This window comes from Taudactylus pleione, unplaced genomic scaffold (assembly GCF_031769625.1).
Source record: "Taudactylus pleione unplaced genomic scaffold, aTauple2 ptg000199l, whole genome shotgun sequence".
In the NCBI taxonomy this organism is placed as follows: domain Eukaryota; kingdom Metazoa; phylum Chordata; class Amphibia; order Anura; family Myobatrachidae; genus Taudactylus; species Taudactylus pleione.
The window spans coordinates 11,391,877-11,419,045 of record NW_028284601.1 but is presented as its reverse complement, the minus strand read 5'-3'; the positions used below and the strand labels follow the sequence as shown (position 1 = coordinate 11,419,045).

General features: G+C 42.2%; 1 protein-coding gene across 1 annotated transcript in view; it reads left to right on the top strand.

Annotated features, from left to right (window-relative positions):
• LOC148518794 (cytochrome P450 2A13-like) overlaps positions 1-27,169 on the top strand; it is a 49,202-nt gene that overhangs the window by 7,653 nt on the left and 14,380 nt on the right. Inside the window, exons 2-6 of the mRNA XM_088477120.1 lie at positions 1,731-1,893; positions 13,257-13,406; positions 16,346-16,506; positions 18,309-18,485; positions 18,594-18,735. Of these exons, the coding sequence (XP_088333246.1) occupies positions 1,731-1,893; positions 13,257-13,406; positions 16,346-16,506; positions 18,309-18,485; positions 18,594-18,735 (793 nt within the window). The remainder of the gene's footprint in view (positions 1-1,730; positions 1,894-13,256; positions 13,407-16,345; positions 16,507-18,308; positions 18,486-18,593; positions 18,736-27,169) is intronic.

Below are 27,169 nucleotides of genomic sequence, written 5' to 3'. Positions count from 1 at the left end.
TTCTCTTCCATTGACTGATTGTGAGGCAATGGTAGGTTGCATCACCATACTGTGACATCTTGGAAATGCTCAGAACTGTATCAGTTGCAATATGACATCTTGTAAATCAATACAATGGCTAGGCTGCTTATGGCTAGGCAACATGGATTATCGGAGTTTGAACGGCCATTATAGAGGGTGCCAGATAGATGGGACAATCTTCTTCAATCTATGTTATTACTTGTGTACCAGAAATACATAATGGAAGGCATTATCACCCACTGTGAACAGTGCAGTTGCCAACCAAGGGATGATCATGACCAGTGGTGCCTGCACAGAATTGTCTGTGGTAACAGACAAGAAACATTGGCTAAACACAAATCCACATTCAATGCAGGATGTACCCAACACATACCCAGAAGGTCAGTGCAGCAAAAATGGAAGCAAAAGATCCACCAGAGTACAACTGTTAACACTATAACACAGGCACTACACCTGGGTTTGTGACATTGCTAATTGGTCCCTAAACAACTGGCAACAAGTGGCATGTTCTGATGAGTCATGGTAGCAGTTGTTTCAGGTTGATGATAGGATTCAGTTGTGGCACAGAACCTATGATGCCACAGTTCCCAGTTGTCAACAAGGTACCATGCTGGCTGATGGTGGTTCCATAATAGTGTGGGGTGTGTTCACATGGCATGAGTTGGTCCTGCTGGTCCACCTGAATACATTGCATTGCTTGATGACCATTTGCCGCCTTCAAGTACCACCACAATGATAGATTATGGCAATCAACACATCAAGGAAATTAACCTTTTCCTTATCGATTTTATTTCTGAATTTTACAAGGCTGCTAGTCTGATTATGCATCTCTATTAAGTTACTGAACTGGAATGCTGACTCTGTCCACAGTATTCACAGGTTTTATATGTATCTATTATATGCTAAGAGGTTTTTGGCAATTTCTTGGTTTGAAAAGAAGAAGTCTTACTCAATCATAATCATTTATGGATTGGCACATAATGGGGCCACATCGAGATGTCTGTAAATAATATCCTCCATCACAGCAAAAATAATTATGTGCAATAACTAATTCAAGAAGATTCATAAACAGATCTAAATCAAATAGTGCTGATTATTAGCAACAAGCATTTGCATGGCAGCTAAGTCTGATTCATGGGGTATACCTGTAAACAGATTTCAAGTGTTAACTGAACACAGTAAGCAGTTAGCTAGAACAGTTTGTAGATAACGTAAATTTATCAAAAGGTTATTGGTAGCCTTTAAATACATTGGTCTAGTTTGAACACATATATAACTGTATTAATAATGGCACAACCACTAACACACATGCAAATACTTAAACATAAAAAGACTGATAAAAAAGCATTGTAGTGTATGTAATATTTCATGTCTAATACATGTTTTACTATTATATATAAGGATTATAATAGAAGATCAATTGTTAATGAAAATATATCATATTTTAAATGAAGTTGCATCTTCATTTTATTTAACTATGATTATTTATTTGCAGTAGTCTAAGTATATATAGAAAAATGGAAACCACATTTTGTCTAAGTTGTTATTGATTATAAATATTCACTAGCTATTTGGTCCACTATTATATAATTATAACCCCTTCAGTGTTATATCAGAGATATGTAAGTACTTATCATATATATATATATAAATATATATATATATATATATATATATCCTTCAACCTCCATGTGTTGTGTTTTCTGCAGCTTAGTGAAAAGTATGGTCCTGTATACCTGTTTCATGTAGCTAATCTTCAAGGAGTCATGTTAGTTGGATATGAGACTGTAAAAGAGGCCCTGGTTGATTATGGAGACACATTCAATGACAGAGGGGAGCTTGAAGTGATCATTCAATTGTTTAAAGGTTACGGTAAGTATGAAAATGTGGATTACATATCTCTGTTTAATCTCTGTGTTGTAATATATTGTGATATCTGAGATTTCAGTGAAAAAAAGTCCTACACAGACTATTTTAATTCAAGATCAACTGACACTGTAATATGATACTGATAAACCTAATGTTAACCAATTCTGTGATGTATATGTAATTATATGCTACAAATTCTAGTAACATATTTTTTTTGTGAAGTGATAGTTAAATGATTTTCTTCAAAAGGTACAGGGACTGGACTGCTGAGGACTGGAGTAAAGTTATTTTCTCTGATGAATCCTCTTTCAGATTGTTTGGGGCATCTGGAAAAACACTTGCCAGGAGAAGGAAAGGTAAACTACCATCAGTCCTGTGTCATGCCAACAGTAAACCATCCTGAGACCATTCATGTGTGGGGTTGCTTCTCAGCCAAGGGAGTAGGCTCATTCACAATTTTTCCTAAGAACACAGCCATGAATAAAGAATGGTACCGAATCTTCCTCCAAGAGTAACTTCTCCCAACCATCCAAGAACAGTTTGGTGATGAACAATGCCTTTTCCAGCATGACGGAGCACTTTGCCATAAAGAGCAGCACAGATGGTGTAATAGTTAGCATTGCTGCCTCACAGCACTGAGGTCATGGGTTCGATTCCCACCACGACCCTACATGTGTGGAGTTTGTATATTCTCCCTATGTTTGCATGGGTTTCCTCCGGGTACTCCAGTTTCATCCCACACTCCAAAAATATACTGGTAGGTTAATTGGGTCCCAACACAAATTAACCCTAATGTGTATGTGTGTGGGCATGTGATAGGGAACATAGATTGTAAGCTCCACTGGGGCAGGGACTGATGTGAATGGACAAATATTCTCTGTAAATCACTGCAGAATATGTGTAAATAACTGGTAATAAATGATAAATAAATAATAAATAAATAATTAAGTGGCACAGGGAACAAAACATCAACATTTTGGGTTCTTGGCCAAGAAACTCCCCAGACCTTAATCCCATTGAGAACTTGTGGTCAATACTCAAGAGGTGGGTGGACAAACAAAAACCCATACATTCTGACAAACTCCAAGCATTGATTAGGCAAGAATGGGTGGCCATCAGTCAGTATGTGGCCCAGAAGTTGATTGACAGCATGCCAGGGTGAATTGCAGAGGTCTTGAAAAAGAAGGGTCAACACTAAAATTATTGACTCTTTATAAAATCCTTTAACGCTTATGAAATGCTAATAATTTTTCTTCAGCATACCATAGTATCATATGACAAAAAGGTCTAAAAACATTGAAACAGCAAACTTTGTGAAAACCAATACTTGTGTCAGTCTCAAAAGAATGAATTTGGTGTGTGGGTGCTATGGTGTATCTGAGAGATTGAGCATTGCATGGTATATGGATTACAGTGCTGTACATAACTAATACTAATATTAAGGGGAATAAACACCATATAAGGGGTGATACATATCTACCATGTTTTGAGTACCTCTGGCCTCCATCTCATTCTGCCTCCTATACTCACCATACGTCCCTCTTCCTTACTGCACTTATATTTATACCCCTACCTGGGCTTTTCTCATGGTATGCTTTAAAGTGACATAACCTGTGTGTATTCTCTTTGTTCTGTACATAAAAGTATGCATACAGTATGTCCAGAGCCGGATTGGGGCCATAGACAGGATACCAGTTTGGGGCCCCACTCCCACAAACTACCCTCATATCCTCTCCATCACAGCCCCTCTCAATCCCCCTCATTACAGTCACCTCCATCACAGCTCCTCTTATCCCCTCTTCACAGTGGACCTTTATCCTAGCTCACTCATTCCCCCTCACATGGAGCTACTCACAGCCCAGCACCCCTCATCACAGCCCCTCACAGCACCCCTCACCACAGCCCCCCTCACTCCCCTTACCACAGCCCCCATAATCTCCTCATCACAGCCCCTCCATCACAGCCCTCCATCACATCTCAGTCCCCCTCCATCACAGCTTCTCCTCATAGTCCCTACAGCACAGCACAGCCCCTTGCCATAGCCCCCTCCATCACAGCCCCTCCTCATAGCCCCCTCCATCACAGCCTCTCCTCATAGCATGCTCCATCACAGCCCTTCCTCATAGCCCCCTCCATCACAGCCTCTCCTCATAGCATCCTCCATCACAGTCCCTCCTCATAGCCCCCTCCATCACAGCCTCTCCTCATATCCCCCTCCATCACAGCCCCTCCTCATAGCCCCCTCCATAACAGCCTCTACTCATAGCTCTCTCCATCACAGCCCACCACTTAGAATTACCTGGTCCTGGTGGCTCCAACAGTGACAGCAGAAGACTGGCGGTGGGAGACAGGTCTCGCAGCAACGTTGGCGGGAACCCTCCTGAGCACTGCAGCGTGCCTGCACAGACAGCTGTATCACAGTGATACTGTCTGCCCGGAGGCTCTCTGGGAATGGAGGCGGGACCACGTGATGTCATGACATCACATGGTACTCGTGCAGTGCTCCTCTGGGAGCGCTGTGATCATGTAATTTCTTCGGGCAAAGGTGTCCGTCCATGGACCCCCCGGGCCCTAAGCGAATGCCTAGGATGCCTTGCGGGAAATCCAGCCCTGCATATGTCACTTCCTTCAAAGGAATACCCTTATTCCATTTTATTGAGACACAACCTTGTTAAATAACCAAATTAGTATTCAATCCACTGTAACCTAGATTCCTAATTTAGGCCAAGACTTCATGATAGCCTTCACTTCTTTCACTATTTGGGCTTCTACAAATGACTTGATCAAAGTGAACATCTTGTAGACAACACGTGGATTTATTATCTGACCCTTAAAATAAATCAAAGGAAAACAAGTTATGATTAAGATACAATAAATAACTATTCTCACTTGAGTTCCTAATCTCAATATCTAGTATAAGCAAAGACAACCTGTTTCTCCAAAGATACATTATGACTTAGGGCCTGATTTACTACCAATCGCAATTGCAATAGCTATTACGCATGCAGTTCAAATGTGATAGTATGCTAAATCATCACGATAGCTATGCTGCCGCAAACTATACATGGACGCCCACTTTAACTTACACACATCCATAATGTTTAGCAAGACTGGGAAACCATCGGTACAATCGAATACCATCGCAGCCTCACGCACACTTGCAAATGCTCTGACCTTAGTCAGGAATTGCTAACTTCAGCGCACGCTATGAGGCCTCAGGCTGCGTAGTGCGCAGTATGATGCATGTGCAGTACTCCACAATCTGCTGCAAGTTTATGGGCAGATAACAGACTATCCGTACACACTTCCTGATGGACAGATATATCTGTAATTTGCTGTACGGGTACCCATAGGCCAGTGTGTACCAGCAATATGTACCAGACATATTGCTGGTACACACTGGCCTATGGGTACCCGATATATTGGCCGATCAATTGATCGGCCAATATATCTGTCAGTGTGTACCCAGACTGCCAGTCAAACACAAAAATACATCTATATACATACAAACTGGCCTATTTAATATCAATTAATTTAACTTTTCCAATGAATGAACTTGTGTGGCCAATTTATACAACTATGAATGTTGGTATCTAGTTTTCAGTCTATATGTGCCAATAATCTAAAAATGGTGAATTATGAAATATAGAGTACAGGGAGGGGCTCTAGACTGCACACCCTAATAGTAATGAAAGGTGCTATCATGCTGGATTTTAAAGTGATATACACAGAAAAAGGAGTTGCAGATGCACTATGTAATCATTACTGTTCACTATTAAATGTATTTTGAAATTACATATAATATCAGAGGTAGTTAGCATATCAGTGGCCAATGAAATGGGCCTGCCCACCATCGTCAAGGTCCCTTCATTGGGCAGGTCCCTAACACTCTGGGGTTCACATCTGGGACACAGGGCACCTCAGAAGACAGCCCAGACAAAAAGAGTGACAGTGAAGTGTTATAAAGTATCAGGTGTGTAAAAGTAGCTAATAAGTGTTAAAAATAGTAATAAAGGTAAAGAATATATGTGAAAAAGTACATGAATAAAAAACAAACATGAAAAGTGATATACAAAGTGACTATGTGTATTAAGTGGTGATGCCCTGAAGAGGTCCAGCCAGAACAGCTCATGGGGCCCAACGCACAAACGCTCTCCCCAAATAAACTGGGCTGTCTTTTGGGGTGCACTGCATCCCGAAGAGGGGACCTTGACAATGGTGGGCAAGCCTGTATCATTAGCTACTGATATGCTAACTACCTCTGATATTATATTTAATTTCAAAATACATTTAAATGTGAACGGTAATGATCGCATAGTGCATCTGCAACTCCTTTTTCTGAATTATGAAATATTCTCTAACATTTTTTTTAGTCACTGTTATGTTTTCTAACATAAATAAATTTGTTTTAACAGATCTAATTGTCTGATGGAGAATCTAATCAGCCTTTGTCAGCTGAGTTTAAAAAGATACTCATTTGGTGTTAAACATTCACTCCTACTTTTTGAATTAATTATGAAAGACATTGTCAGGCAGTAAACCTGCCATCAACTTGATCTTTTACACATTTTAGCCTATATCAATTGTTTATTATCAGAATATACCTAGATTTATCCCAAGCATAGACAATTAAAATTTTATTTAACATTTTATTCTTGAAATTGTTGGTAACACATTAAATTATTTTCTGTAACATACTAAATATAACAGAAAATGATATTGGGGGCTGGTATTTATCAAAGCTTGGAGAGAGATAAAATTGTGAGACATAAAGTACAAACATGTCAGCTTCTAACTTACATTTTTTTCATCAATACATGTTTATTGAATATATTGCAAAATTTTCATAGGGGTACAGAAAAACAAAAGGTAAAGGGGGAACAACAGAAAAAATTGGTAACGGTACATCCATAGATATTAAACAAAAATTAAAACCATAGATATAAAAATAAACAGCAGAATAAATATCTGGGTCCACTTGTGGAAGCTCATTTAACCCAAAAGGAGAGGAGGGACTCTATGGGTTTGTAACATATAGGTGCCAGTGGTGCCATTTCACAATGGAGGATGAAGTGGCCATAGAATACTCAATGTCTTTTGTCTCTATTTCAAAATAGAATTGTGTTTTTGTCACAACCTTGGCAAATGGAGGAGGAGACTGGGATTTCCAGTGTTGGGCGAAAGTAGCCTTAGCAGATATGAGGATATGACTGAGAACATAACGGTCCAGATTAGGGACAGAAATAGGATACCAATGGAGAAGAGCGAGAGAGGGATCTAGGGTGAGGGTGAGACCTAAGACATCATGTATAAGAACAAAAACTTCTTCCCAAAAAGGGCGCAAAAGAGTACAATCCAAGAAAACATGGAAGGTAGAACCTTCAGAGTGGCAGAGACGTCAACAAAACTTCGAGACTGTAGGCCAAATTCTATGTGACCTAGAGGGTGTCACATATAATCTGTTTAAAAGTTTTACATACATTTAGATATGATTAATACATATAAGATAAAGCAAAAGAAGAAGGGTGAATAGTCTCCTATTGTTTGAGAGTAAACGTATGTTTGAAATCTATTTCCCACAAGAGTTGAGCTGGAGATTTGACCAACAAAGCTGTAGGAGATAACAGGAAGTACCAATAAGATATAGCACCACTGGAGGAGGGTTTAGATAATTGGCTCAATATTTGGCTCTGTGGCCTCTGGAGCACAGTGGGATCTGTATTCATCAGGGCATACCAATGTGTGAATTGGTGATGGTAAAACCAAGATGAGGGACCTAACTGATATTTAGCGCAAAGATCTGTATACATTAAAAAATAGGATGAAAAAAAAAAGTCTGTCAGGGACTCAATGCCCAGACTCATCCAGTCGGACATATTAAGACTAGGCAATGCTTTGTGTAATGCCCAGAGAGAAATAGTTCTAGTAGGAAGAGTAAAATCAAAATGAGTTGGGAGGTTAAGATCCCAAACTTATAAAGTATCAAGGACTGATTTAGGGAATAATGAAAGTTGTGGTCTAAGTTGTTGGTGCAGCCACAGGAGGTCAGGGAGGGAAAAGTGCCAAAGAAGAGCGTATTATAAGTCTACCCAGGGTTTGATAGAAGGGGGAAGAAACCAATCACATACTTGGGAAAGAAGGGCTGCTTCAGGATATCTGGTTAGATCAGGGAGATTAAGGCCTCCATGTGGTTTCAGAATGAACCATACAGCTATACGCCAGTCTGGGTGCTTTACGCTTCCACACATAAGAAAGCATCAAATGGCACATCTGATATAGTAATTTACGAGAAATAATATAGGGAATGGCATGAAATAAATACATCAATTTAGGTAATAACATCATCTTAAACGTCGCTATATGGCTTAAACCAGGAGATCTCGTGGTTCATCCAAGAACTAGCTAAAGAAGACAATTGGGCCAAAAATGGAACATAGTTTGCACTAAAACAGCGTTAATAGAAGAGTGGATAAAAATTCCCAAATAAGATAGAGAGGAATCCTTCCAAATAAAAGGAAAGCGTCCCTTTAAAGCTCGGAGAGACAAAGGCAGGATATTAAGGGGTAATGCTTCAGTTTTCATAGTATTTAATTATAGGAAGCTGCACTATAATTGTCTAAAATAGTATCGTTACAAACAACAAAACATCATCTGGGGAACAGACATAATTTATGAGAGGTATCATACACAGAAAGCCCTGGAAATTCTGAAAATGTATGGATTTTTTGGGCCAGAGATTCTATAGCTAGCACAAATATTAGGGGGGAAAGGGGACACCCTTGTCTAGTACTGTTAGATATGGAAAAAGTTGAGGAGAGTAATCCGTTACTGAAAACATGAGCTGAGAGGCTAGAATAAATGACATTAATGGATCAAACAATGTCACTCCGGAATCCATATTTAGATAATACCTGGTGCATGTAGTCCCAGTGGAGTCATTTAAACGCTTTATCAGAGGAAGAGAAATTGTGATTTATGGTACGATACCCACTCCTCCAATCTAAAACCCTACAGGTATTATCAGGAGCCTGACGTCCAAGAACAAAACCCATCTGGTCAGGGTGTATCAGTTGTGGAAGTAAAGGATTCAAATGATTAGCTATCAATTTAGCATAGATTTTCACATCCGTATTATGGAGCACAATGAGTCTATATAGTTTTTACAGAGGGGTCGTTACCGGGTTTCGAAATGGTGTCAATTTGCGTCTCTACCATTTCAGGTGGAAAAGAACCAACATCTGAAGCTTCTGTGAATAATTTTAGGATAATAGGGGAAAGGTCTTCAGTAAATACAGAGTAGAAGGAATTTGTAAACCTATCAGGGCCAGGGGCCATACCCCTGGGTAATTGTTGAATTACCACCAGGATATTTCCCAAGGACCAGGGGGTGTTCAGGGATGCCAGGCTATCAGCATAATGAGAAGGAAGACCGAAATCATCTAGGAAAAAGGAAATAACATAAGTTGATGGTTTAGGAATGTAGGAGTCATCACGTAAATTATATAATTTTGCATAATAGTCCGATAATAGATTAGCAATGTCAAGGGGGTTAAGACATTTCAAACCAGAGGGGGTTAGGAGACATTTAATTCTATTGCATGCCTGGCACCCACAAAGCTTACGTGCTAGGAGACGTGAAGCTTTATTACCGGGCGTATAAAATTTATGGCGGAGACAAGTAAAAGCTAGATGCATGCGTGACATAAGTGCATGCACTTCCTGGAGTTGTTTGCGTAATGCTCTAGAGGGGTGGGCCTGATTCTGGGACCCTAAAGACCATAGAGTAGACTCCAAATCACTCTGTAATGTACGAGAGCGAGCTTTAAGTTTCTGGATAGAAGTACCACGAAGGACCGCTTTTAAAGTGCACCAAAATGTGAAAACAGAGGTATCAGTAGGAGAGTTAGTCTGTATATATAGCATGAGAGAGTTAGGGTCTTTCAATTGATATTCAGGGAGACACCAAGGACAGGTAGGAGAAAATTTATAGCCTATTTCCCAAACCCATTAAACAGGGGCATGTTCAGACCAAGTAATAGGGAGGATTTTAAGCTTTTTTGTAAATTGAAGAATTATTTCATCTAAGAGAATAAGATCTATTCTAGAGTAACTAATATGGACTGAGGAGAAAAAAGTATAATCCTTTTCATCTGATTGGTGGGTGCGCCAGGCATCATACAATTCGTAATCTGCAAGTAATTTCTTAAACGCTAATGAGAAGCCTATGTCATGAGGAGAGAAGGGGAGGCCACGGGGATCTATCTATTTTGGGATCAAATACTAAATTAATGTCACCCATCAATATAAGTGCTCCTTAACGAACCTTAGGGATTTCCTCAAAAGTATCTCGGAGAAAAGAGACCTGCCGTGAATTAGGGGCATAAAGAGAAACTAAAGTGACAAGAGTTTCCTCAATTTTTCCAATGACAATAAGAAACCTTCAATCTTTCTGTGTAATAAAAATGGGGTGTTAGCATGAAATAAGATGGCAACACCATTACGTTTAGACAAACTATTAGCAGTATAGCATAAAGGGTATCTGTAATCTTTAAATATGAGAGGAGCCGAGGATGAGAAGTGCGTCTCCTGTAGAGCAACAACATCAGCTCTGTGGTGGTGAAAAGTAGAGAGGGCCAGGCGTCTCTTCTGCGAAGAATTAAGCCCTTTGACATTTATCAAAAAGACTTTAACCATTGAGCATATGAAACAATGGAAAAATGAAAATGTCCTAGATGTACATGTCACATAACAGTAAAAGAGAAAATATAATACATAAAATTATAGAAAAAAAATAAAAAACAAAAACATAGAAAAGATACAAAAAACCCAATAGGCCCAGTATATCTTGCCACAGTAGTTTCCATAAAGGTTCAATATCTCAAAATGGTTAACATGTGAGGGAGGACTGCGACAATGCCCACCCATGAGACCTATTATAAAATACAGTATAAACATCAAACATTAAATAACATCTACCATTCCTCCCAAACCAGCATATGTATAGAGAAATAATATCAATACACACTACATCATAGAAAAAGGTATTAGAGGAAGAAAAAACTAGACAAATAAAATAGCGAAACTACTTATTCTAAGCATATTAAACATGGATCGTAAAGATACAACAAACCTCAAACTGGAAAAACTCGTAGCTGTAAAGATCAGAATATAGCATCCATTTTTAGGATCCAGAGCAGCAATTTCCCATTCCGCTAGCAATTTGGCACCAGCTTCCAAAGATGAGCTAATAAATGTGGAGCCATCCTTTAGCACCAAGAGCTTTACTGGGAAACCCCATCGATATTGGATATCATTATCCCAAAGTGCTTTTGTAATAGGTTGAAATGTCCTACGTTTATTAATAGTGTGGATTAAGAAATTGGGGAATAATTGGAGATTGTTGAGAACAACTGCAACCTCCGCCCCACTTGCAGCCCGAAGTATAACTTCCTTGATATGAAAGAAGTGAAGTCGCAGGAGGACATCTCTGGGAGAACCTGCTGGAGCTGAGTGTGACTTAGGGATATGATCAATCAGCAAGTCCCAATCCTCTACAGAAGGCAGTAATTTCTGGAAGATATTTGAAGCAAAGTTCTGGAGATCAGCATTGGACACAGATTCCGGGGCACCCCTGATTTTAATATTGTTTCTCCTAGATCTGTCCTCCAAATGTGCCAATTTGTCCTTAATGGAGGCCAGCTCAGTCAGAACCGAGTTATGGGATGTAAGGATTTCGTTGTGAGAGGACACTAACTCTTGCATTTTAGTTTCCAGGTTGTTAATGCGCTCAACGATACCCGTCACCTCGCTAGTGAGCTGTTTAATAGAGACTTGAAGGTCAGAGGTGGAGTCCATTCAGAATACCTGAAGCATTTGATGAAGTACACGAACTGTAAGCAGAGCATCAGCAGGGGGGTCAAGATTAGTGTCAGAGCTAGGAGAGGGGGCATCCTTGGTCACCAGCTGAGATTTCCCAGAAGACAGTGAGTCAGGGGTTTTCTGCGATAAAATTTAATTGGAGGTGCGAGAGTGGACAGTTTGCCTTGTTAGATGGGCATAATGACCTCTCATAATGACCTCTTCAGATAGTAAATACAAACAGCAGTAAAAAGGAAAGTGGCTTCAGCAGCAGACAATATAATATCAGGTAGACATGTACTGTGGAGATCTCATAAGGGTGGGTGAGGAATATCAATGAGAAAACATGTCAGCAGAGAGTATTAAAGCCCTGCTGGGAGGAAAAAGCTAAGGAGCTTAATAGTCAGCCACTAGTAGGGGTGAGGTAGTGAGGTCTGGAAGCCATTTACAGTGTGTGACAGAGTGGTGGAGGCAGAGCAGACTGTCTGCAAATGTGGAGCCCAAATCCAAGATGGCGCCCGCTTCGTCCCAGGAAGAGATTCGTCGAACCTGGCAGCCAGCAGGACTGGAGATGGGGAGACCAGGCCCAGCAGGTCAGCAGGGAGGACTGGAGACCGGCAGCGATGTGTCTTCTGGGAGAGGGAGCAAAGCAGCGGGGTGGCACCATGCAGGTCCCCACCGGAGCTCCAAACTCGAGGTTGCGGCTTGTGGATGGTAAGTAGGCAGCGGAGCGCCAGAGGTCACCAGGGCTCCGGTGGATTCAGGGAGCAGACTAGGAGCACAGCAGGCACCTTTGGGGTAGGTAGAGAGACAGCTCAGGCCACCAAAAGCTGCCAGGAACATCTCCTATATATACAAAGTGACAGGAGCTCCAGCAAGGCACATCCAACCTAGCAGACAGTCAGAACACAGCCCTCTAACTTACATTTTACAGGCTGTTTTTGAAAAAAATAACAGGAGCTGATTGGTTGGTACTTTATCTCTCACAATTTTATATCTTTCCAAGCTTTAATAAATACCCTTTCAACAAAATTTTACATGTTTTAATTACATTACCTGGCAATCTCTCACCGCCACAGGTATAACATTTATAAGCAATTCTGAAAAATTATGTCAAAAACATGAAATTAGAATATTTTATCTATCCAGTAAGAGTGTATTATGGCTCTTTATTCACGATCTTGGACACATTGATCACTTTGTACTTCTCTATTTTAAAAAAGCTAAAAATCATTTTGTTAAAATAATTATTAAATTAGGAAAATATAAAATGACATGTCTGTTTCTTCAATTTGGCACAAGGTTCCTTAGAAGCCTAATTGCTCTCACCTCTGGGGAGCAGGAACAAATAAGCAAAGTTATATACCTGTAACACCACATGGGCTGCCATAGTGCGAGACAAAAACAGGTTCTCACACTGAATTAAATCTTTTCCTTTAACTTGATACGGGACAATTTTGGAATCATTGTAAATCTAGGAACATAACTCTTTCTCTGCCATGTTTTAGGGATCGGTATGAGCAATGGAGAGAGGTGGAAAACAATGCGACGATTCTCTCTCGCGACCTTGAGAGATTTCGGAATGGGGAGGAAGAGTGTTGAGGAGAGGATCCAGGAGGAAGACCGGTTTCTTTGTGAAAAACTAATGCAAAACCACGGTGGGTACAAACTTACTTCTTGTTAAATATTGTATTATTACAGGTTGAGTCTCCCATATCCAAAATGCTTGGGACCAGGGGTATTTTGGATAACAGAATATTCCGTATTTTGGAATAATTGCATATCATAATGAAATCTCTTGGGAATGAGGCCCAAATATACACACAGAATGCATTTATGTGATATATACACCTTATACACACAGTCTGCAGGTAATTTTATACAATATTTTCAATAATTTTGTGGCTCAAGCAAAGTTTGTGTACAGAAATGAAATTCATTTATGTTTCATATACACCTTATACACTCAGCCTGAAGGTAATTTTATACATTATTTTTAATAATTTGTGCCTTAGACATAGTTTGTGTACATTGAACCATCAAAAATCAAAGGTCTCATTTTCTCAGTCATGCCAAAATAATTCCGTATTTCAGAATATTCTGTATTTCAGAATATTTGGATATGGGAGACTCAACCTATCAGTATATAGCTTAAACTGCATTAGATTAAATCCTATCTTGATCATGTTTATAATTGACTATGAAGCAAATAGTATTTTCTCATGTGTAAATAACAGATGGGGTGTGTGACAGCAGGAAGGGGAATTTGGTAGATGTGGTACCTGGCAGGAGTCAGGGACAGTGCAATGGAATGGGTATAAAGTCCAAGCGACTGAATAGCTGCCAGTTCATATCCTGACGCTGTCAGCACGAAGGGAGAAGATTCCGACATAGCAGATAAGTAGTCTATCCCTACCCCTCCCCCCTAAAACTCCCTTAGTGGTGCCTACCCTTAACCCCCTAGTGCCTAACCCTAACCTCCCCCTGGAGGTGCCTAACCCCCTCTTAATTCACACTAAATCTAACCCTCCCGGGGATGTGCCTAACCCTAACCTTCCCCCGGGAGTGCCAAACGCTAAACTTAACCCTAGGGGTGCCTAAAGCTAACCCCCCAAAACCTGAATTTTGCTATGGTCCCTAGACCTACTCCTCCCCCCATGGCTAATGCTAAGGGCACCCCAGACTTACCTCATTCGGTCTGGCGTCCTTCAGCGTTCCGGCGTCGGGATTAAGATAGGCTTTGGTATTTCGACACTTATCTTAACTCCCTTTTTGGGATTCGGAAGTCAGTATTAAGTCTCATAACTACATCCTCAGTACAATATGTGGGGTGTCTGATGCTAGGAAGTGAGAATGTAGCAGATGAGGTGCCAAACAGAAGAGACTGGAGCGTAACAGATGGGATGTATTGCATCTGGAAGGTATACTTATGTAAAAATGTATAACAAATACTGGCTGTTTTCAACATCCAACACTTTGTTTAGTCACTATTCAAATGATGTACATTTGGCCTGATTCACTATAGATCGATATTACGATCGCAGCTGTGATTACGCAAGAAGATCTGCTGCGAAAATATGCTAATGATTGCAATTGCAAAGCCATCACACAGCCAGCATAGAGACGCCCACTGCCGCTAACTCAAATCCGTAATACCTTGCAGACCTGTGTATTCATCGGTAACATCGAGTAACATAGTTCCCTCATGTAGAACTACAGCAGGTTTGACTTTACTTAGAAATTGCTAACCTCATTGCACACAGTGAGTACTCAAGCTTCGTATGCTGTTGCAGTGGCTAATTTATGCACAACCAAGTAAAGGCATTCAAAAGGACTGGCATGCCTGCGTTTTTTCGATCACTCCCCCATCAAAAATAAAATAAAAAATATATATAAAAAAATTTCAATGGAGAAGACTTAAAGCAACAAAGAAAATCCCCTTGATGAAGTCTTGAGATTATACAAAACATGTTGGGAGAATTTTATCCTGCCTTCTTGGACCTTCCTAAATACTGAGATAAGATCAATACATGATCTTTGTTGCTTTAAGCCTTCTCCATTGAAAAAACATTTTATATATTTTTTATTTTATTTTTTATTGACTATATTCATTTCAGTTTGTATTATTCATGTGTATGTTTTTCTGTGCAAACCTTTATTGAACAGGAATATTAGAATTGTTGAAATAAATTGTATACTATTTTTTAAAGTGTAAAATACATATATTTGTAGTTTTTTATATATGGATTCCCTACTGTGCACTAATGACACATTAGATGCAATATTAAACACTTTATATTGTTATTTTTAACCATTAATTTTTTTTATATATTAAAACCCAGGTTCTATGCATATTTCACTCATTATTGCACATATACACTTTATTCTTGCACCTTAACAGTGTTTTAAAAACACACATCTATTTATTTAGTCTATATTTATTTATAAGGCACTTTGCACATTTTAGTTGCTCTATATGAAATCCACCTTATAACACATTTTATCTGTGACAGAATCCAACTGGCACAATCTTTTTGATTGAGAGGACACCCTTTTTAATTAGGGGAGAGCAATACAGATATCATTGAATAATCTCTGTCTTAAGTACTGTACCTTTTATTTTATTATCTCCTTGTCTCAGTGGTGTTACAATTATAATTGGTTCCGAATTTTCATTCATTTATTTTTATAACAAAAGTTTACCTGGCAAGTATCTTTTTGTTGAATTATATAATAAAACCACCAAAGCGTTTCTTTTATCTGTCGTATACAGAGTATGGAGACAACGTTCATGCATGGGTCGAAAGACTTAACTAGCAAATTATAGCATGTTCCTTCAAACTTGCTGTGACATCACTGGTCATGCTCTGTGTTTTACTCCAAAGTTCTGTATAGAGTAATTCTAATAACCAACGAAATCTCTCCCATGAAATGTTCGCTTTTGTGTGATGTCTTCATGTACTTCCAATTGGTATTTCTCAGTGATGTATGATATATACACTAGACTAGGTTACATATGTTTAGGCTCATCCATTTTATGTAAACTTCTCTAGACTGATCAGATGTATGTATTTATACCTCATATCTTCAATTACAGATACCCCATTTGACCCAACATACCTGCTGGGATTGGCTGTTTCTAATGTTATTTGCTCTATAGTGTTTGGTGAGAGATTTGACTATGAGAACAAGAAGTTCATGGCCCTCTTATCTTATATTAGAGAAATGTTCAAGGGACTGAATTCTCTCTCTGGCCAGGTACATTTATTTTATAAAAACTGAATACTTTAACATTAGCATTATGAACTACCATTACATTTAAATAACTAATCAGCTTTTTGACATGGCTTTTTCAGACACTGGGCCTGATTCAAGGTGAACGTAGAGTTGATTTTGGCCACAAGCAGACAGTGTTTTCAGTCTACTCATATGTTATGCTGGGTACATACTTAACGATGTGTACCCAACATGTTGTCGTCTGCAGCGGGTCCCGGGGGGGGCTGGTATCGACAAGTGCGTACACACTTGCTGATGCCGGCAGCAATGGAATAACAGCGGGGACATAGTGCATTCAGTAGAATGGACCCCGCTGACCATATCGCCCATCGGTCTTGCATGCAGATTCAGTGGGCTATGTCGCTTACGGCGCTCGGGCAACATATTGTCTAGTGTGTACCTGGCTTTAGAGGCGCAATGGTTTTGCAATGGCGGTCGTAGCATGGAGTGATTGACATACAGTGACCGTTTGGGGGAGGTTACAGAGTGGTTACCAAATTGCCAGAGATTTACCACTGCAGGTGAAATATGGTACCAGGTACAAGGTATTGAATAGGTCAGCACAATGGGCCTGATCCAGGAGTGGAGAGATCCTGTAACATCACCATTGCCTGGAGTGTCCACAAGCACCTCTGGGCAGCTATAATTATGGCAGGTTGCTTGTCTGTAACATCGAATAGATGCTATAGGCAGCACTGCCACAGCAGAAGCAGGGGCCGTGGTGTGGCAGTGGTGCTTCCCACAAAGCCCTGCACTCTTTTCTGTGTGGCCACATCAGTCACACTCCCCTAATTACAGCCCTGCATTTCTTCACCATCTGCTGTAGCTGATATTAACTGCTTTCAAAATACAAGTTTAAACAGTAATATTTGAAGGGACCGGTTAAAAATAAGAGTTGGAGCTAAAAAATAATGCAGCAGGGCAGCTTTGATGAGAATATGCTCAGTTCTCCAGCTAGCTGAGGACCTATCTTGGAATATCTACTGTAAATGAGATCTGAAAAGGTTTTCTGTGGGGCAGCACATGGTTACATGGGGGAAAGGTCATGCATAGGAATTTTGATAGTTTAAAGTGGCAAAAAAGCCTGGTTTTGCCTTTGAAAACAAATTCCGCTTTGAAATTTAAGGCAAAAATCACCAAAAACTGTCAATTTTGAGAAGTTTCTCTCATTACATTTCAGCCCATGTCTTTTAAGGTCATGTTCTATTTGATAGCCCTGTACGTCGGTCTTCCTTTCATATCAAAAGAAGAATAGTACCCAAGTGTAAGAAAGCTTATTAAGTACCGCAAAAAATTTAAATATGCTGCCAAGTGAATACATTTTAGCTAATACTAATAACTTTGAAGAAACTGATTGAATTTATAGTTTAGAACAGAGACATCTAGAACCCTATTTAGACTTTAACACTTTACAGCTCTAATATACAGTAGGTGCATTAATCACAGCCACAAAATTACCATTTTAGGTATTACAGTAATTGACACACGTATATCTGTGTGCAAATTAATCTGGATGTCACTCTACTTAAATTATGCTTGCCTGACCTCATTCCACATGTCGAGGTGTAAGGGACTACAAGTCTAAGAGACTCTCATCTCTAAGTGGCAGCAAATTGTTGTACATGCACAGTAAGGAAATGCCTATTTTCCTCCCCACAAATAGACTTACATCCACCTCTGAATGATACCTCTACAGATGTGTTATCATTTTGTAATTTGTTCAAAGAATAATATTAACCAGTTTTTATTTCCTCTATCTTTAAATTGTATATTTAACTTTTCAGCTTCTTAATATGTTCCCAAACCTATTGAGATATATTCCCGGCCCCCATCACAAAATCTTTGCATATAATATCAAGCTGAGAGAGTTTGTGAGGGACATGGTGAAATTCCATCGGGAAACACTGGATGAGAACAGCCCACGGGACTTCATTGACTGTTTTCTTGTGAAGATGGAGGAGGTAGGTTTGTCCATTTGGTTTTCGTAGCTATTTTAGTAGATGGAGGAATTTGGGGTTGGAATAATTATTCCAAAATGTTGATAATAAAACCTGCACAAAATCTTCCAGGAAAAAAATGATTCAAACACGGAATTTCATGATGAGAATTTACATGGGACAGTGATTGACCTGTTCTTTGGTGGTACAGAGACATCAAGCTTGACAATGAGATATGGATTTCTTATACTGCTTAAATACCCAAAGGTACAAGGTAAATATCATATTCTTGTTAGTGTGTTTTAAATCTCTGGGAGGGTATTTATCAAAGCTGGGAGAGAAAATTGTAAAAAATAAATTACCAACCAATCAGCAAAATGTAAATTGGAAGCAATTTGGTTAGTACCTTGAGCCAGATCCAGACCCAGATGCTAGGCTACATTCGCTCTCAGCTGTTAGTATGGGCAGTTTGCAAATGCCGCGAGCACACGCTAAGACAAAGGACGCCCCCTATGTCTTAGCGTGCGATCGCCGTGCAAAGTTAGATGCCCACCGGCCTGGACAGAAGACGCCCATTTGCGCACATCATCTCCAGGAAGTGTATTAAAACATTGGTACAATTAGCTGTCATCGGACCCACACACAGATCTTGAGGTAGACCCTAGCCTGCCTCAAGCACTGTGAGCACCACTGTGTGTAAGACAGCTCAGTGATGTTTATGCTGTTGATGCGTCTCAATTATGCACGCCCTTATAATGGCATTAAAATGCACTGAAATGCCTGCGTTCGTAAATCCACACCCCCGTTTACTTTGCTCATCCCCTGTCACCTCCCACAAATGGCCCGTTCTGCCACTCAATGTAGCAGGCTGGCTATGGGCTGTGAGCGATCATCTCCCAATCGCAGTAACTGGTTTGCGCACTGCGTCTTTTACACATGCGCAGTTTGCAACAGTCGTACGGCTACGAGCGAACACAGCCTAGCGACCAGGTCTGAATCGCCCCCTTTAACTCTCACAATTTTATCTCTCTCCCAGCTTTGATAAATACCCCCCATAATATATGAATATCTCCAAAACATTAGATAGCTTTAAAGTGATGGGGCAGATTATTGTGATCTATTTAGTAAACTTACATGTGTGTTTTCCATATCGAGCTTTGTACAGTTAACTGACCCCCATCTGAAGAGTTCCTACATTGTACATTACATTTGATCAATTCAGTTTAGGGATATACTGTATGTAATAGTCTGAGGAATGCAGGCATCGGCGAGTCTTGTGCAAGACTGCCCAGTGTTTTAATGTAGCAGTCATTTATAAGGCAAAATCAACCTGGTTTGATCAGACATCATCTGATAGAGCCAAAATCACTCCAGGGCTTGCCGCAGATGAGACCCTACCGCAAGGGTCTCGTCGCAAGCCCGATGGTTGCGATGGTTTTGACCATCGCGACCATCATCATGGACACTCGCATAAGCTGTCGGTGGTAACCCACAGCTATGCGAGCGTCCACGAGGCCGCTTCGCAAAAAAAAAAAACACGCCCTGATTCAGAGCGTCCGGCTCTGAATCAGGCCCAGTATCCACTGAAGACTGCTGTTTCCACACTGCAGAGTGTTTACCCCAGTTTGCAGATTCCACACTGTAGAGTATCTGCTTCATCCTGAAGATTCCATTCTGCAGAATATCTGTAATCTCCAGTTTGTTGTTTCCACTCTGCAGAATACAGCTCAGCCTGCATTTGCCATACTGCCAGTCTTCAGTCTGATCTGCATACCAGGGCAATTCTCACATTGCTACTTTTAACCTGCAACCAGCAATCTACTGAAAACCTTATAATCAGTGGTTCTCTGCTACAGCCTATTAAGTGCTCATCAACATAACCTGCAGTTCACACTGCTCAACTATTAAACACAATCTGGTTTGCTCAGCGACTGCAAGTGCTCACTAACACCACCTTATTGTGATCCTGTACTTAGTTTAAATTCACCTGCATGTTGTCTTCTACCTGCAATATACCCAACAATACCACTTACAGTCTATGATTTACTATAGCTTCCTGCCTATCTCTGCCAATGGATTCAACTTGCACTTTACAGTGATCAGTCTCTTTAGTGTTCTTGCTAGTGATATTGGTCCCAGCCTTGCACCTAGTTTACCTAGTGCTATAGCAGTCCCAGCCTGGTTACCTAGTGCCATACCAGTCCCAGCCCAGTTACCTTGTGCCATACCATTCCCAGCCTGGTTACATAGTGCTATACCACTACCAGCCCGGGTTACTTATTGATATACAGGTGCTAGCTCGGTTACCAGTTGCATTTCCGGTCTTTGCCCATTTACCAATTGCATTGCCGGTCCCAGCTCAGTTACCAGTTGCATTGCCGGTCCCAGACCAGTTACAGTACCAGTTGCATTACCATTATGAGTCACAGCCCAGTTGCCATGTGCAATATTGGTTCCACCCCATTTACCATAGGCAATACTGGTCCAAGTACGGTTACATCATGCATTAACGGTCTCAGGGCCTGATTCATTATGGATCGCTATTGCAATTACGCACAAGATGACTGATTGTTGCGTACTGCGCATGCATATCCATCGCAGTGCGCGTGTGTGAAGGCTACACTGCAATCACAGAGACTACGAAGACCCATCGCAGAGTGATTGACAGGAAGTGAGCATTTGGGGGTGTTGACGGGGGGAGGTCAATGAAATGCAGGCATGTCAGTACGTTTAAACGCTGTTACAGGGGCGTGCAAAAATTAGCCACTGCGACAGCATACGCAGCTTGAGTGCTCATTGCTTACGACAAGGTTAGTAATTTCTGAAGAAGGTCAGAAATGTTGTAATTGTGCGTGAGGGGCCAAAGTTACTCAATATTCCCGATGTATTTGTAGGATTGCAAAGTAATACAGATGTGCGAAAGAAGTAGTGGGTGTCTCTATGCTGGCTTTGGGCATCTCTATAATAACTTTGCGATTGCAGTCATTAGCACTTTTTCATCATGGACCTGCATGCGTAATCGCAGCTGACCATAATAGCAATAATAAGCCCCCAGCCTTATGCTAGAATCCATCTGGTTAATCTCCTAGGACTCACACCTTGCTATCTCCTTGCGCTGTGCCTAGATTTCTTATCATTTCTTAATCCATACCAGCTCCTACTGATAACTCTGGTCCAGGTAAAGAAAAATTCTCATTCCTGACATTTGCCAAGTTTTTCTGATTACAATGCAGTCATAGATCTGAATACTTGAATAAGTTTAAGGAAAGATAAGCACCTTGTTTAGTGATGGAATATTGCTAGTTCACCAGGGGTTAAAAGAGAGGAGGGGGCGTAGCCAGGAATGTGTCAAAAATAATAGCATATAGCAGCAATAAAGGGCAGTGCCCCTACTATTCATTATAAATAGTCTGGAAGAGGAGCCATTTTTCCTCTTTTCCAATTCTGGAACCAGGAAGGGCTGAATATTGCTACTTTACTGCATTTACTGTTATCTGCTACTCATCCCATTTCAGCCAGTCCCACTGTCTTCACTCATGCCTCCCACCTCACCCCTGTGTGTCATTAGCATGCTGCACACTGCCACCCCTCCTCCCTCTCCGGCACTTCCGCCTTCAGTGTCCCCTGTGCCCACCGTTCGCCCCCCTATACCACGCCCATTGTGCTTGCAGCCGGACCACTTGCCCTGCAGCAGCAGCCTCCTCCAGGCTCTGCTCGTGGTGTGCAATGGCCTGCTGCTACATGCACAGCCGAGTGTGCAGCGAGCACCCTGGTGTCCCTGGCACCCACTTGCCCCTTTGCTTACCGCCCACTTGCAGGGAGAGCCCCGATTAACCAAGCACCCCCTGCCATGTTACACCTCACCCGGCACCTCAGCCCCCCCGCGCACCACACCACCAGTTAGCTCCACCCACACCACCACGGTGGCCATTTTTCCCCAGCCAGCCCCACACAGCAGTATGCTGTCTCCTCCTGATACTTTACCCGTCCCCACCACTTTATGAGCAGGGGGCAGCATCCCAGCGACCACCTTCTCCTTTCTTTTTCAGCCCCAGGGGCACATAGTCAAGTTTCTCCAGGGACTTTATTACTTATAGGAATATGGTGCACTGCTGGGTCCTGAAGACCCAGCTGGCCCCCCTCACCTTTGGTCAGCCCCCCCTTCCCATGCAGGTAATGGTCACCAATGCGGCCCCGAATAGGCGCTCGCAGCTGTTCCCAGCCTTCACCCATCTTTGCATGCTGGATGGCCCCTCCATTTCCCAGCAACCGTACAGCATCAGATCCCCCTTCCCTTTTTTCTCCCTTCCTGTCCACATTTCACTACCAGCCCCTGTTTTGACCAGCATTTACAGCCACCACCGCACATCAGTGATGTTGCATGCCCCCCCCCTTTACTCCGAGCCCGCTACCACCGTTTCACCACCCTAATCTGCTGGAGGAGGTTACACCCCATGCTTCCACCTCATGTGATTTTATTTCAGGCCCTCAGGTTGACGTCTCAGAGTTTGCCAGGGTCTACAGGAAGTGTCTTCGGATGTCCAGGATGATCAAAAGGTGAATCAAGTCATAGTGGGCGCACCGCACAGCGAGGGATAAGCATTAGCGGGCAGTCGGTCAGGGCCGGCCCTTCATCCGTGAGCATGTTGTGTAATTTGTGCAGCGTGAGCATGTTGATTTATTTGTGCAGCGTGAGCAATTTGTGATCACGTGAGCATGTTGTCTAATTTGTGCAGAGTTTTTACTTTTCTTTACTGTGTTTAGCAAATTTTCCAGATACACCTTAGGCACTGTAGGCTCAGGGAGGTTTGCGCAAATGATTAAGGGTAAGCATAAAAGCCCAAAGAAATCTAGTACTATATTAGCAGCTGGGGTCCCGGTTGCAGCAGGGAATGGGGTCCATTGTGCAACTGCAGCTCTACTTAGGTGATTTGAGGTTAAAGTTATGGCAGCACAGAGGGTGTAGTGGTTAACATTACTGCCTCTCAGTGCAGACTTTGAGGGTTAATTTCCATCCATGGCCCGACTGTGTGGTTTTTGTTATGCTCTCCTGTACTCTGGTTGCAGGGAGCATTAGAAAAAGCAAGTTTGTGGGCATATTTGCCAGTACAGCGGTTGCTAAAAGGCATAAGCGGGCAGCTTGATTGTAGTGGTTAGCATTCCTGCCTCACAGTACTGAGGGCTTGGGTTTGAATCCCAACAATTTTATCTACATGGAGTTTGTATGTTCTCTCAGTGTTTGTTTGAGGCGAAGGCCTTGTTGGAATTTTGGGGGTTGGGATACCATTGTTCATCCCTGATTTGGTTAACCGGCTTGTTCAATTTCGCGGTGAGCTTTACTGGAAAACCCGGCCGGGGAATGCATGGATGTGCTGAAGGACATGCAGTTTTTTCAGGAAGAAGTAGGAAGGTTAGGCAGTGTTTCAGTTCGAGATTCAAGGACATGGAGTTTTTTGGTTAAAGGTTACTCGGCAGTCCTGCATAGAGGGGATGTAGTTTGGAAGCTGACGGTCTAAATGCCGACCGCCAGCTTCCAGACTTTCTAATTCCGGAGCGGTACTAATGACAGGCATCGAAAACTCGACGCCTGTCATTAACCAGACGCCGGAAGACCGACGCCCGGCATACCGAACAAAGGTAAGCCAGGCACCGGGCGCGGGCAGCCGCGGGGCAGGGAGGGTTAGGTTTAGGGCTCCCGGGGGGACTTAGGGTTAGGCACCCCCTGGGAGGGTTAGGTTTAGGCTAGGGGAAGGGGGGGCTAGGGTTAGGCACCCCCGGGGGGAGGTTAGGGTTAGGCACCCCCGGGGGGACTTTTGTTCAGGCAGCGGGGATGAGGATGTTAGGTTTAGGTTTAAAGGGGGGATTAGGGTTAGGAACCCCTAAGGGAGTGTTAGGGTTAGGGGGTAGAATTAGGTTAGCGATACTTACCTTAGGGATGATCTGGATGTTCTCCCTTGCCGGGCTGCCGCTGTCAGGATTTGAACGGCCAGCCATGCGTCCGGCGGTAATACCTACTACACCCGCCTGGAGACAGCACTGTCCAGCCTGTCCAAGTACCTCAAGTGCCGGGCGCAGTGAGGGCTATGTGTTCAATAATGCCCAGTACAACAGGTAGCCGGGCGTAGGTGCATTGAATTCTGCAGGCGGTGTGGTGACAGCCATCAGCCAGTAATATAGCTGCATTGGCGGTGCAGGAGCCAGTCAAGGGGATATCGAAATGAGAAGCGAAGGGGTGTTACATGGTTTTAGAGGGTTTTTAATTTGGGTTTTTTGTTTGCTCGTATTGCACAATATATACGTCATATTGCTAACGGAACCTTCAGTCCATACGCAATCACCCGGAAATCGTTAGGAATAAAATGGGTAGCGGAGGTTAGATTAGGGCACATGTGTGGCTTTTTCTTGGCTTTCCTGGGGAATGGATTTTGTACCTCGCCTTTGGGGTTTCTACCTAAGTGGGTGACGGGCAAGTTTAGATTTATCCAGCATCTTTCGTACCCGAAACGGCGATCTGTCAATGACGCGTTAGATTCGGCAGTTTGCCGAGAGATGTACCAATCCTCCGAGCAGGCACTGGTTTGGGTGAAAAGTTTTGGCGAGCGAGCCCACTGGGCTAAAGTGGATATCGAATACACCGTTTAATGCCATTTTCACTCCATATCTTTTCTGTGTAAGGGAATTTGAGTCGCTGGAACTTATTCTGTAGAGAAGTTCTTTTCAAAGGGTTGCTCTGCTTACTTTTCATTTGTGGACTGTTGCAGCTCATTTTGCAATGGTGCGTACAAGCACGTACATGTCGCAGGGGGGCACCATAATTTTTTAGTTGCTTTATTGGTAGTGGGGCCAGAAGTTGGTTTTAGTTTACAAGGTTTTCCTTTTTCTTTACAGGAGTTTTTATCGATTCTAGGCGTACTGGTTACTTGCAGCAAAACTGAGGTCTCTGTTTACACATTTGTCCTATCTGGGGAATAGATATGGGCACTTTGCTAGATCTTTGCCGATTGCCGTTAGATAAAGTTAGTGAATTGGGGAAGTGTCACTAAAGCAGTTGCAATCGCTTCTAGGCGACAAATTTTGATTGTAGAGTAATTTTACACGGGCAGGAAATTGTCGTCGTTTCAACCACGCTATAGCCAGAATTCAAAATCTCACCATTTATCGCTTGTCTCAGGACTTGTGGGAGGATCTGCACTTTTGTTTGGTAATTTTTTGGGAGTTCAACGGACAAGTGGCAGAAAGATTGTATATCCTCCATACATTTCTGATCTACTGTGAGGTTAAGTGCACTAGATTTGGATAAATTTCCTTTAAAATTAGAAAGGGCTCCAAAACAATCAAATTCATGTAAGATGTTAGGGATTGAAGTCCATGGGCTTGTAATTACCGCCAAAAGATCGTCCGCAAAAAGGGCTCTCCCTCCCACAGTCTGCCCCGTTATATTAGTATTAAGATGAATGGCCCTCACTGGGGCCTCCATACATAAAATAAATACTAGTGGTGAAAGAGGACAACCCTGTCGAGTGCCATTAGCAATCATAACCGGCTCAGACAGATCCCCATTAACCTTCAAACGCGCAGAAGGAGTGGAGTAAAGCACTCAAATTCTCTGGATGCCCGTCTGACCCAAGCCCATATGCTCCAGCACCCCCATCAAGAAGTCCCAGTCTACCCTGTCAAACGCCTTTTCAGCATCTGTAGACAAAAGTATAGTTGGGACCATTCGAGAAACAGCCTCGTGGATCAGGTCTAAACCTTAGTAGTATTGTCCCTGGCCTCCCGACCAGGGACAAATCCCACCTGGTCTGAATGGATCAAATTGGGGAGAAAAAGTTTAAGGCGGTTCGACATTAGCTTAGCGAAACGCTTTGTGTCATAAGTAAAGGGCCAGCTGGCTTGACTGTTAAAGGGTGCTGTAACCCCCAAAGCGCACTCCAAAGCAAATAAAAAAATATTTTCTGTGTTTGTGAATTGTATGCACTGTGGCTGCACGTACATCAACAAAGGAGCAGCGCCAAGTGTGCGCCTGTGTCCCATAAGTAAAGGGCCGGCTGGCTTGTCCATTAAAGGGTGCTGTAACCCCCAAATTGCACTCCAAAAAAAAAAAAATTTTGTGTTTGTGAATTGTGTGCGCAGTAGCCGCACGTGCATCAACAAAGCAGCTCCAAGCGTGCGCCTGTGTCATAAGTAAAGGGACGGCTGGCTTAACCGTTAAAGGGTGCTGTAACCCCCAAAGCACACTCCAAAGCAAATAAAAAAATTATTTTCTGTGTTTGAGAATTGTGTGCACTGTGGCTGCACGTGCATCAACAAAGGAGCAGCGCCAAGCGTGCGCCTGTGTCCCATAAGTAAAGGGCCGGCTGGCTTGTCCATTAAAGGGTGCTGTAACCCCCAAATTGCACTCCAAAAAAAAAAAATTTTTGTGTTTGTGAATTGTGTGCGCAGTAGCCGCACGTGCATCAACAAAGCAGCGCCAAGCGTGCGCCTGTGTCATAAGTAAAGGGATGGCTGGCTTAACCGTTAAAGGGTGCTGTAACCCCCAAAGCACACTCCAAAGCAAATAAATAAATTATTTTCTGTGTTTGTGAATTGTGTGCACTGTGGCTGCACGTGCATCAACAAAGGAGCAGCGCCAAGCGTGCGCCTGTGTCCCATAAGTAAAGGGCTTGCTGGCTTGTCCATTAAAGGGTGCTTTAACCCCCAAATTGCAC